We start from the raw sequence: 12,701 nt of genomic DNA, 5'->3' as shown, positions 1-12,701 counted from the left end.
ACACAGGCACACTTTTATTCTGGGTTCCTGACTAAGTCTAGGGTACTCATGTATTATTGAGAGAAGATGAACTATGGTATATCATCCATAACCACAACCTCTTGGAGCTTCACTGGAGAATTCCTCACTGACAGGCCCTGTCAGCACAGATGGTGAGCCTGCCTAATCTCCCCCAGCAGATGCACAGCAGCATTAATCATAAAACAGGATGTTAAATGAGGAATTAACTCCTTCCTTTCCCCCAAGCACGGTGTAATAATATCCCCCCGTTTGCACTCAAGATCTGTGTGACAACAACCACCTAAATCCCTTTAGAGGTCAGAGCAATATCTGATGTATACCAACCGTCAATAATCAAACGCTGCATTTGTGTCTGGTAAATGAGTTTAGTCACACTAATCTGCTGACCAACTGCAGGTGCACTTCATTGAAAGCAAATGGCAAGCAATTTCGCACGCCGAAGAGAATTAGCGATCTCATTACAGCACCGTTGTAACAAACTAACAGTCGTGAAGCATTAACCATCTTCAAAGGCTTCATTTGGAAGGCTTCACTATTATGCTTGGCAAAAATAATTGAAGATCTGCTTCATTGGCCAATAGAGGTATATAAAAAAGTCATCCAAGGAATTAAGATTCAGCAAACAAACCGAACAGCTAGCTGTCTAAACAACAGCCATAGAAGTAAATACAGAATGTGATTAGATATGACAAATGGGCCGCTAAGCTGGGGTTATGCCGTGTGACCCGATCTTGTCAAAATTCCAGTGAATAACAGGACAGTGGTCTAAAGTGAATTGTGTGACTGTACATTTTCTAGCAGTTTAAATAATGTGAAAAATAGTTACTTTATGATTAAACGGATATTATAGAGAAAGGATTATCCAAGGTGTATTGTATGAAAATATGATATCCAGTATCCTTCTGGAACTTACCTTACGTTGCCCTGCATTGAGTCGTAGAGGGTTGAGAAAGGGGTCAAAAATCATTCGACTGGTTTCGATGTTGACAGGCGACTGTCTCTTCCCAATGGCGCACAGGTTCCAGGCAGTGTTAACTAGTCCCCAGAAAGATGGCACTAGTAAAATATAAACATAAAAAGTGAATTTCAGAGCATTTGCTTTAAATTTCAGCAGCAGACTGATGCGTTTGCCGTTTTGTAATGGGTCATGATCTGATTGGCGGGGGATATGTTTGGGATTATCTCAAATTGCTCATCCCAAATTTCCTCCTTTAGCCCCATCCATGGTGTAAATGTTGTTTTTGAGTTTGGATCTAGTGGTTGAGATCTTTTGAGGCAACCATTTGACAAGCAATCAATTTTACCACTTAATTACCAGGCGCAGCACCGGTTCTCTTTTGAGGTCATTATTATGCATCCAAATGAAAGAAGTGCATGTTAATGCGTTTCGCTTCGCAAAAACAAACTCATGAAAAAAAAAAAGAAACACAGATGGAATTAGTCACATTAGCCACACAGCCAAAGGACATACTTGACCTTATATGCTTAATTTATTCTCTGAGATTTTTCACAGTCCTAAAACAGTAAACAACGTTATTGCTGATTGGAAGTCTTTATTAGTGCACTGAACCTCAAACCTCATATTTGTTTTGAAAATTAATATGACAGCTCAAGAGAGGAGCCAACCCCTAGACACCATGTCTTTAAAAAGATATACTATCAGCAAAAAATGAAAGTTCTGTCATGATTTACTCAGCCTCATGTCATTCCAAAACTTTCTATCTTCTGTGAAACAACAAAATACAACATTGGAGACAATCAACTTCAATTGTATGGGCAAAAAAAAAAAACATTTTTCAAAATATCTTCTTTTATGTTCCACAGAAGAAAGAGTTTTAAATTTGTAAATGACATGAGGGTGAGCAAATCATAACAGTATTGTATTTTTGAGCTGTCCCTTTAACGGAATCCAGCATTGGGTTAGTGACAGGAGCATAAGCGCAAATGATATTGAGACCCTGACCTCCACAATGACCATGTCAATCACCAAGAGCTTGGATGTTTTAATGCAAAGAGTATCACCTTTTGTCCCCATAGGCTGAGATTATAAACAGATTTATCCTGCATGAACAAGCGATCCCCGACCTGATTTTCCTCTGTGGGAGTAAACGGGCTAGGCTACGTGATGTGTTGTCGTATTAAATCAGAATGAGAAAATGCATTAGATACAAAGATTACGCTAGGAAACTGTGGAATAACACAAGCTCTGTTCCTTCGAATGCATGAAAGGTATTTACGCGCTATTCGTGTATTTTCAGCATCACTTTGTACAGTGACCCAAATAAATGATTGTTTCCAAAACTGTGATCTAACTAAGATGTAATCCTGCTTTTGTCTGGCATCCTAACAGCCACTGAGCTCATTATGTGAAATTGTTTTTTTTTTCTTCTTTTTTTCTCACTTCTCACTTTCACTGCCTCTCTATGTGCTTTCTTAAATGTCAAGGACAAACAGAATATGCAACTGTTTATTAAAATGGAAAGGAGGAAGAAATGTAGGCTTATGTAAGATATCAAAATTATAAAGCTACAGGGTTGTCAGACACTACACTGTAAAAAAAAAAAAAAAAAAAATAGGCCCCAATTGATAATTTTCTAGTGACTGAACATAACATCAACATGTTTAAGTTGGCCAAATAGATTTTCTGTGAATTAAATTGCATCAATTCACAGAAATTCAATTTGGCCAGCAGAACAATTTAGATGTGATCAGCCACTAGAAAAATTTCAATTGGGGTCTGATTTTTTTTTAAAATTACATTTAATCTGATTATTTTTTTTACAGTGTATAGTTGTGTCGTATTGAACTGGAAAATTGAGAAATACAAAAACTGTAAATATAAACATATTAATATATTTTTTTTAAATCTTTTTTGCTCTCAAACCAGGCATGATTTATACATTTGTTTATGCTTTTGGATGCACCAATATTAAAATTCTCATTGATAAAAATGCTAAAAGTGAATTTAGTGTATGAAACACGGATATTCAATTTGAGATTAGGTAAACATTACATTTTATGCTATTATTAAATTATTAGTGTTTTTAAAGATGAACTTGAGTATTAGATGATGGTAAAGGTAATCTAAATGTAAAAATAAATAAACAATTAAGTATCCAATATCATCCATTATATGGTAAGTACAGAGAGATTTTTAAATATTTTAACATATCTGATACTGGCCGAAAAACAATATGGTACAAATATATCGTCACTCTAAATAATGCTGGGTTAAAAACAACCCAAGTTGGTTTGAAAATGGACAAACCCAGAAATTGGGTTGTTTGAACCCAGTGAATGGACCCATTCAAACAACCCAAATTCTGGATTTCTGAATTTGTCCAGTTTCAAACCAACTTGTGTTGTTTTTAACCCAGCATTATTTAGAGTGTTGCATTTTTTTTAAAGAGAGGCAACACAAAAAAAGTAACTCTATAACAAACCTTGCCTTAAAAAAACCCAAAAAAAACAACAACAACAACAGCAGTAGCCTTTTTTGTTTAAAGGGATAGTTACACCTCAAAAATGTAATTATTTACTTATTTTCAAGCCATCCTATGTGTATTTGACTTTCTTTTTTCAGATGAATATGTGGTGTGGCAAGCAGCGGGGCGAGGGACCATGAGAGCGGGCCGGTGACGAGTGGTAATGAGTACCAGCTGCGTGACGCACCGGTCTCATCTCGCGGCCAAGTGACGGGAGCATAAAAGGAAGAGCCAAGGCAGCGGAAGACGAGAGAGGACCAGGCCTGGATTTTATGTTGAGTTTTGTTTAAGTTTTATTATGTATGTGTGGGCAGTTGTCCGTGAGGGGCTGCCCGCGGTTTTACTTTCGTTTTGTTTATTTATTTGTATATTAAAGTTTGTTGAACGTTCGCCGGTTCCCGTCTCCTTCCTTCCAATCTAAGAACTTTGTTACAGAATACAATCAAAGTTATATTAAAAAATGTTCTGGCTCTTCCAAGCATTATAATGGCAGTGAACGGCAGCCCAAAATGTAAAGCCCACAAAAGTGTATCCATCCATTATACAAGTAATCCACACGGTTTCGGGGGGTTAATCAAGGCTTTCTGAAGTGAATCAATGTGTTTGTGTGAGAAAAATATCCATATTCAACATGTTATGAAGTAAAATATCTAGCTTCCGGCAGACCGGCTCCCATATTCAACTTACGAAGCAAGTGTAACGTCTTTCGCAGTTTAAAAGACTTGTGCCAGGTATCATCGTCGCACCAGTTACGCATTTTTCATAAGTTGAATATGTTAAATATGTGTTAAGTGTTAAGTATGGATTTTTGTTGTTGACAAAAACCCATCAATTTACTTTAGAAGGCCTTTATTAACCCCCTGGAGACTCGTGGATTACTTTTTTAATGGATACTCTTATTGGTCATTCACTGCCATTATAATGCTTGGAAGAGCCATTTTTTTTTATATAACTCTGATTGTATTCGTCTGACAAAAAAAGAAAGTCATATACAGCTAGAATGGCTTGAGGATGAGCAAATTATGGGGTAGTTTCCTTTTTTGTGTGAACTATCTCTTTGAGGTCCTGTTGAGTGTCTTTGTATTTTTATTTGAACTCTCTCTGAATCAATTTTTAAGGTCAGCAGAGCGTTGAGCGTTTTGAGCTCTGGTGCTAACAGTCTGTCCTATCCAGAGTGATATAGTGATTTTGCTGTAGCAATTGATGAGTGGTAGACAGATGGCACCCTCATCCTCAGGGATCTGTGCCAGATTTGGCTTTGGGTTCAATACATTAATGAGATCTCTGTCAGTGGTTTTTAGGTATGACAGGATACAAATACATCAACTGAACAGTGTACAGTCCAATGCAAGGCTAAGCACTGATGTTACATCATACTCAAATCTGCATACAGTCTTAAATATGGAAGAAGAACATATATATATATATATATATATATATATATATATATATATATATATATATATATATATATATATATATATATATATATATATATATATATATATATATATATTCTGCAATTGAGAATTTATTTAACAGTTAATTTTTCATAGACATTAAAATGTTTTGCTTTGTTCAGATTTGCTTACACAAAGTTTGTTTATAACCCTGAGCACAAGTGCTGATGGGAAATAGCTGAACATATAGCCTATATTTAATTAAAGTATAATGGTAAATTGCTTCTCTGGTTTCGCTAACATTAGCACATAAATTCAATCACCTGAAACATCAGTCCAAAACTTAATTATTGCTTATTTTCTAAATGTTAAAAGCAAGCAAAAGCTTTCCAATTTACATTGAGTTTTTGTAGTAAGTCTTCAGAGTAACATGATGCTTCAGAAATCATTCTAATATGAAGATACACACATTGTCTCTGATTTTGTTTGTGAAATATAACACACGTTGCTTTTTTTAGCAAGTGTGACAAGTTTCCACCATGCATTTCAAAAGTAGAACATCTCATGTTGCAGCTTCAGCATAACCCCCAGGAGAACAGAAGAGATGTTCTCAAGCAATTAACTGTGTAAGAACTTTCTGCCGTAGCTATGTAAGCATATAATGAGTGTGCCAAAAACAGGACAGAAATATGAATTCATGAATATGCACACATTAAAAAGATGTTCATATCTCACTAGAGTGAAATAGTCCATGACTGAAAATAGCCAATGCTTGTCAATCATGATACTTTTTGCTGGATCACATTCAATTAATAAGACAAAATTATAAAATGGAAAAGGATTTCTTTCTCCTAGACTCAAAGTAGTCTCTCAAACCTCTTAATATAAAACAGGCTATAATACTTTTAAGTGTGGCTGACATAATCAAAGGGACTGAGAGTTACATTTAGTCCTGTTGTATGCTGAATCAATCATAAATGTACTTAAAGAAAAAGTTCACCCAAAAAATTTTAATTAGCCCATGATTTACTCACCCTCAAGTCATCCTAGGTTTACAGTGGGGCAAAAACGTTTTTAGTCAGCCACCAATTGTGCAAGTTCTCCCACTTAAAAAGATTAGAGAGGCCTGTAATTTTCATCATAGGTACACTTCAACTATAGCCCCTTTCACACTGCACGTCGGAACCCGCAATATTCCCGGAACATTGCCGGGTCGCCTTCTGTGTGAAAGCAACCACGTCCTGGAATTGATTACCGAATTGAACCCGGGTCGGGGACCTAGTAACATTGCGGGGTTCGATCCGGAACGAGCGCTGTGTGAACAAAGGCCAAAACTAATGCCGCAACGTGTACGTAGTTATCGTGCGACTCCTAGAGCTTGTTTTTTTCAATAATACAACCCTGCAGTGCCAGAAGAGCTAGTCAGTGTTTTAAACACAGAGAGTGTTTGTATACAAAAGAAACTAAAATTAAACAAGCAGAAATGTGTACAAACTGGACACAAGTCGAGACCACGGAGCTCCTTACTATCCGCGCTGAAGCTGAGATCGCTCGCCATTATACGTCACATCCGGATGTCACGTGTCAACTCGATCCGGGACCGTTACGGGTTGTGTGTGAAAGCGCACATATTATGGTATTTCGCTGGCAGTGTGAATGGACCAAATCTAGCGGCCCGGGAACAAATGCTGGGTCACATTATCCGTGTATTTGCTGGAATCGCAGTGTGAAAGGGGCTTATGAGAGACAGAATGAGAAAAAAAAAATTAAAATAAATCTCATTGTCTGTTGGCACCCTCAGTGAAGTAAAGTTTTAGGGCTGTCACTGGGCAACATGGATTTCCAACTCCCTCCAAAGATTTTCTATGGGGTTGAGATCTGGAGACTGGCTAGGCCACTGCAGGACTTTGAATAGCTTCTTACGAAGCCACTCCTTCGTTGCCCGGGCGGTGTGTTTGGGATCATTGTCATGCTGAAAGACCCATACATGTTTAATCTTCAGTGCCCTTGCTGATGGAAGGAGGGTTTTACTCAAAATCTCATGATACATGGTCCCATTCATTCTTTCCTTTACACAGATCAGTCGTCCTGGTCCCTTTGCAGAAAAACAGCCCCAAAGCATGATGTTTCCATGCTTCACAGTAGGTATGGTGCAACTCAGCAATCTTTCTCCTTTTTACCAAAAAGTTATTTTGGTTTCATCTGACAGTCTCCTATTCCTCTTCTCGATCATCCAAATGTTCTCTTGCTTACTTCAGACGGGCCTGGACATGTACTGGCTAAAGCAGGGGGATATGTCTGGCACTGCAGGATTTGCGTAGTGTGTTACTGATTGTAGCCTTTGTTACTTTGGTCCAAGCTCTCTGCAGGTCATTCACTAGGTCCCACCGTGTGGTTGTGAGCATTTTGCTCTCTGTTCTTGTGATCATTTTGAACCCACGGGGTGAGATCTTGCGTAGAGCCCCAGATTGAGGGAGATAATCAGTGGTCTTGTATGTCTTCCATTTTCTAATAATTGCTCCCACAGTTAATTTCTTCCAGCCTGGTGCAGGTCCACAATTTTGTTTCTGGTGTCCTTTGACAGCACTTTGGTCTTGGCCATAGTGGAGTTTGACAGTTTGAGGTTGTGGACAGGTGTCTTTAATACTTATAACGAGTTCAAACAGGTGTCATTAATACAGGTAACAAGTGGAGGACAGAGGAGCCTCTTAAAGAAGAATTTACAGGTCTGTGAGAGCCAGAAATCTTGCTTTTAAAATTTGAAAATAAATTCTGTAAAAATCAGACAATGTGATTTTCTCTTTCTGTCTCTCATAGTTGAAGTGTACCTATGATGAAAATTACAGGCCTCACTAATCTTTTTAATTGCAAGAACTTGCACAATTGGTGGCTGACTAAATACTTTTTTGCCCCACTTTATATGAAATTCTTCTATTAGACGAATACAATTTGATTTATATTAAAAAATATATACTGGCTCTTCCAAGCAATACTTCTTCCTATGGCAGTGAATGGCAGCCCAAAGTTTGAAGTCCAACTAAGTGCATCTATCCATCATAAAAGTAATCCACACTGCTCCGAGATGGTTAATACAGGCCTTCTGATGTATTTTTTATAAGAAATATATCCATATTTAAAACTTTATAAAAGTAAAATATCTTGCTTCTGACAGACTGCATTTTGTATTCAACTAGTGTAAAGACGTAGTGTAAAGAAAAGTGTAAACGGCCAGACAGTGATGTAAGACTTTTTTACACTACGTCTGACGTCATCATGTGGCCAGTTATGCTTTTTTTACACTATGTCTGACGTCATCATCTGGCCAGTTATGTTTTTTTTTTACACTATGTCTGACATCACTGTCTGGCCAGTTACGCTTTTTTACACTACGTCTGACGTCAGACGTAGTGTAAAACAGACGTAGTGTGGGCAACAGATCCTAAGCGTCATTCACAAATATGTAAAAATATGTGGTAAGTTGTTTCCATTTTATTTGGTGGCGCAGAAATTATACATTTCATCTGAACTATACCTGATATTTTACAGTAAGATCACATTTAATAACCGTGAATTTTTGACGAAAACAAGAGTCACAAGTGCTTAAGGCAAACACTACGTTTTAAAAGATTACTATTAAATCGCTGCCTGTAGTATTCTCAAAAACATTTGGACAAGCAAAAGAGTGTTTTACTTGTGAGAACTGTCTTGAGATGAATCCAACATGCTCTGAGAAACGGATGATGTTTAGTCTTTGAATGCTTTCTTTTCTTCTTTCTTTCATAGTCCTTTTTTTTAAGTCTCAAGGACATGTACGCAGTATAAATCCAAAGAGTTTTTCTCCCTTGCAGAATGCTTAATAAAGAGGTAAATTTATGTGCAATACATATATTTATGAGTTGCTATAGGGCTTACTTGATATCCCTTACAACAATGATTGATTCTGCACTGCTGTGTCCTTGTAAGTAGATATAGCATAACTTTTTTAAAGACCCTTCTATGTGAATAAATAGGAATTGTATGGATCTGTCCCCTATAGATATATTCAAATGTTTTAAGCATACTAAATAGAAAATACCATATAGTCCATAGTTTTCAGTGTTCAAAGGGGTCCTTTCCGGGTTACATACATACTGACTACATAATTAAGTACTTCGAATAAAACTCATAAAGTGTCTCAGACCTCCGTTTCAACAGTAAGCATTAATCAGTTGAGACCACAAGCTGTAAAAATAGATTAAGCTATAACCAGGCCCACATGGGATCTGCACCCGCAGAACAAGATATGCAGAGAATTAATTCATCCACACTATTCTACTCCTGCGTGTCTGATACATTAAATATTCTAGCTAATTTGATTATCATTACATTTTACCATGTTTAAATCCATTTTGCCAAATTTAACAGATTTTGTATCAGAAAAAGTCACGAGACTATACACTTCAATTTGAAAGACATTTATTTATTTATTTCAAAGTAATTTATTACTGTGATCAAAGCTGAATTTTCAGCATTACTCCAGTCTTCTGCATCAAAAAATGTGTTGTCAGTACCGCTGCTCCCTATACACAGAGTATGTGTAATTGTGAATTTGAAATAAGTAAAGTGAAAGTAAATAGCATACAAAAACCATTTCTATACCATATTGATAGCAGCTCCCTGGAATGCACTTGCATATTATATACAATGTTATTACCCATCTATATAATTGCAAGAGTTGGCAAAATCATTGAAAATATATTTTTTCGGACCCACTTTATATTAGGTGGCCTTAACTACTCTGTACTAAAATTTTAATTAATAATTTGATACAATGCACTTATTGTGTACATACATGTTTTTACATTGTACTTACATTTAAAAAAATACCAGCATGTGATAACGTCTGTAGTTAATTTCTTTAGTTACATTTGGAATTACACTGTTGTCACTTCTCTTACAACTAACCCTACCCTTAAACTGACCCACACCACCACACCTGTCTCTAACTCTACCCCTTTCCCACCTCAATATCAGTAAAAGTGTTTTGCAATAAAATTTGAACACAGTAAGTACATTGTACTTATTTTTTGATGTAACTATATAGTACTTAAGGCCACCTAATATAAAGTGGGGCCATTTTTTCTCCTGTCTCACATTTTACCCCATCACCATGTCTCTTTAGGCTATTCAATTCTTGTCATGGAGGGCCAATGCGCTGCAGAGTTTAGCTCCAACCCTAGTCAAGCACACCTGAACATGCTAATCAATAGCTGTGTCTCATTTCAGAAGGCTGCGTCCTCCGGAGGTCGCATTCGAAGGCTGCATACGTCATAAGGCCGTCTCATTTCAAAAAAGTGAGTAGGACACTCCAAATGCGACCTTCGAATGTGTCCTTCTTTCACAGGAATTCAGAGTGTACATGAGGTGTAGCCTTCACGGCTGGAGATAACCCACAATTCTTTGCGTCTCCGTTAACAACCGTCAATTTTTTTTTAATGTTATATGAAAAAACGGCACCACCGCCAGATATGCATGCGAGCGTAGGTGTGGTGTTTAAAATAAGTAGTTCAAGCTTTTTTGTTGTTGTTTTTTTAAGCTCTATTACCTCAAACAGATAGTTTTGATAAACAGGATTACAACTGTTTAGTGCATTTTAAACGTTTAGAACAGTACATTGCTGTCAAGGCAAGAAACATTTCATAGTCATTTTCAAGTTATAAATCATTTTCATTCATTTAACTGCCGTGAGAATGCAACGAGGCTGAACTTGTTGGCATAGCAACGTGATACTTCCTGCCTGTGTGTCCTACGAAGGACGTCTCGTTTAATTCTGATTGAGGACACTCCGTATACTGCATCCTACACAGGACGTGTCCTCCGGAGGACGCAGCCTTCGAAATTTAACGAAATGAGACACAGCTAATGTCTGTAGGATCATTAGAAAATCAAAGGTGGAGTGTTTTATCAGGGTTGGAGTTAAACTCTGCAGCGCATTGGCCCTCCAGGGCAAGATTTGAATAGCTCTGCTTTAGGGGGTTCCGTTAAATTAGTAATTTCCTTTCCAAACATAGCATTCGGCTTTTGGGCACATAGTAATCAGATTACTTTTTTAAAGTAACTAAAGTGATGCATTACTTTTAAATTTACAACAAAATATGTCTTGCTTTTTCAAATAAGTAATGAATTTAGACTAAATGTGAGCATGTATTTTACTCAGCACAAAAACAGATACAATATTCTTCAAAATGAATAAAAAAAACTGTAAACTCAGAATATTACACAAACCTACAATAATTAAATATGGTAAATTACACAAATAAAATGCATGTATTTAATCTCACTTTATTAACCAATGTCTTTGCTTCCAACCTTCGATGAACCATTTCAACCATAACACTTTCTTTTCCAGAATGGCAGCACTGAATGGTTTATTTGAGCTCCACCCTCTACAGGAGTGAATTTGCATTTCCATCAAGTACAAGCCAGGTGAGTAATGCTAAGCAGTGCCTTGGGAATCAAGTACTGAGGGGGCACCACAAGAAACCACCCAGCTCACCGCCACGGGCATCATACAGTAATTGCACTTAGGGCATCAAGACAGCAATCAGAGGGACTGATGCCAAGGCAAAAGTAATGTAACTCATTAATTTCCATGAAAAGTAACTAGGTAAGGTAGTTAGTTTTTAGGGAGTAACGCAATATTTTAATACATTACTTTTAAGTAACGTTCACTATTAAAAACTGTATATAAAACAAAGATTGTTGGTACAAGAAAACTATATTTCAGTTTTTCTATATAAAATGTCTCGTTTAATTCAATGTCATGCTGTTTCTTTGTAATTATTCGTAAAATAATTTCTACTAATTTCTGAGTGATTTAAAAGTACCATTTTTTCAGTGAAATAAATTCTTTAAAAAGAAGCAGACTGGGAGAGTGTTTGCTGAGTGCTTGCACTGCTTTGAAATAAAATAAAACATGGCGTTTTTTTAAGCGGATTTACAAGGAGAACTATAATGTATGGCGGAAAAGCCCCGGCCGGCTAAAACATCTACCCTCACATCTCCCTATTGACAGAAATTAGAGAGTGAGGGGGAGATGTGAGGGAGGATGTTTCAGCCGGGACTTTTTACTGCGCCGAGTCAAAGTACTCTCAGAAGTGCTATTCCGTCATACATTAGTAGTTCTCCTTTTAAACCCGCTTAGAAAAGCGCCACGTTTTATTTTATGTCACCATACTACTAGATCGTTCAACTATTTGTGTAACTGTATTTAAATAGAGAAAACGTGGAGGTGTTTGGTCGCTTCTAATTTGATCTCTGTTTGGTTCCATAGTGAATGAACTGGGCTTAGTGTGCTAAGCTAAATGCTATCAGATCATCACCGCGCATCAGAGCGATTAAGTGCACACACTCAGATGAGAGAGGTATGTATCAACTCGTTTTAGTTAAGGGAATAACGGTTTAATATTAAAAAAAACTGTGACGTATCCCTTTAAGTTCCCCTTTAAAAGAACTTCTATCTTGCATGTATTATTTAGCAACCTTAAATGTATCAAGCTAACTAATCTAATGAAGTGTAGGCTCTATAAACTCCACATTTAATCTCTAAATTATAATGCAGCACGTGCAAAGTACTGTTAAATACTGTTTATCTAAAAATTCACCTCCTTCACACGGTGTATACATACATTAAACGTGTGAATCAAACAGAATTAAATATTCATTGGCACCCTGGAGTTTTATGTGCTATACGTCAACACACAAAGCCTCTGGATATCTTGCGAGTCTTACTGTGGCAAGCAGCATTACTCTTGAC

The 12,701-nt window shown here is 36.9% G+C and overlaps 1 protein-coding gene across 1 annotated transcript in view; it reads right to left on the bottom strand.

Annotated features, from left to right (window-relative positions):
* The window catches only part of ca10b (carbonic anhydrase Xb), a 31,270-nt gene that overhangs the window by 15,761 nt on the left and 2,808 nt on the right, over positions 1-12,701 (bottom strand). The window contains exon 3 of the mRNA XM_067418119.1: positions 935-1,077. Within this exon, the coding sequence (XP_067274220.1) occupies positions 935-1,077 (143 nt within the window). The remainder of the gene's footprint in view (positions 1-934; positions 1,078-12,701) is intronic.

Source organism: Pseudorasbora parva, chromosome 2 (genome assembly GCF_024679245.1).
Source record: "Pseudorasbora parva isolate DD20220531a chromosome 2, ASM2467924v1, whole genome shotgun sequence".
Classification (NCBI taxonomy): domain Eukaryota; kingdom Metazoa; phylum Chordata; class Actinopteri; order Cypriniformes; family Gobionidae; genus Pseudorasbora; species Pseudorasbora parva.
Note: the sequence above shows the minus strand (reverse complement) of the source record. Positions and strands in the feature narration are given on the sequence as shown.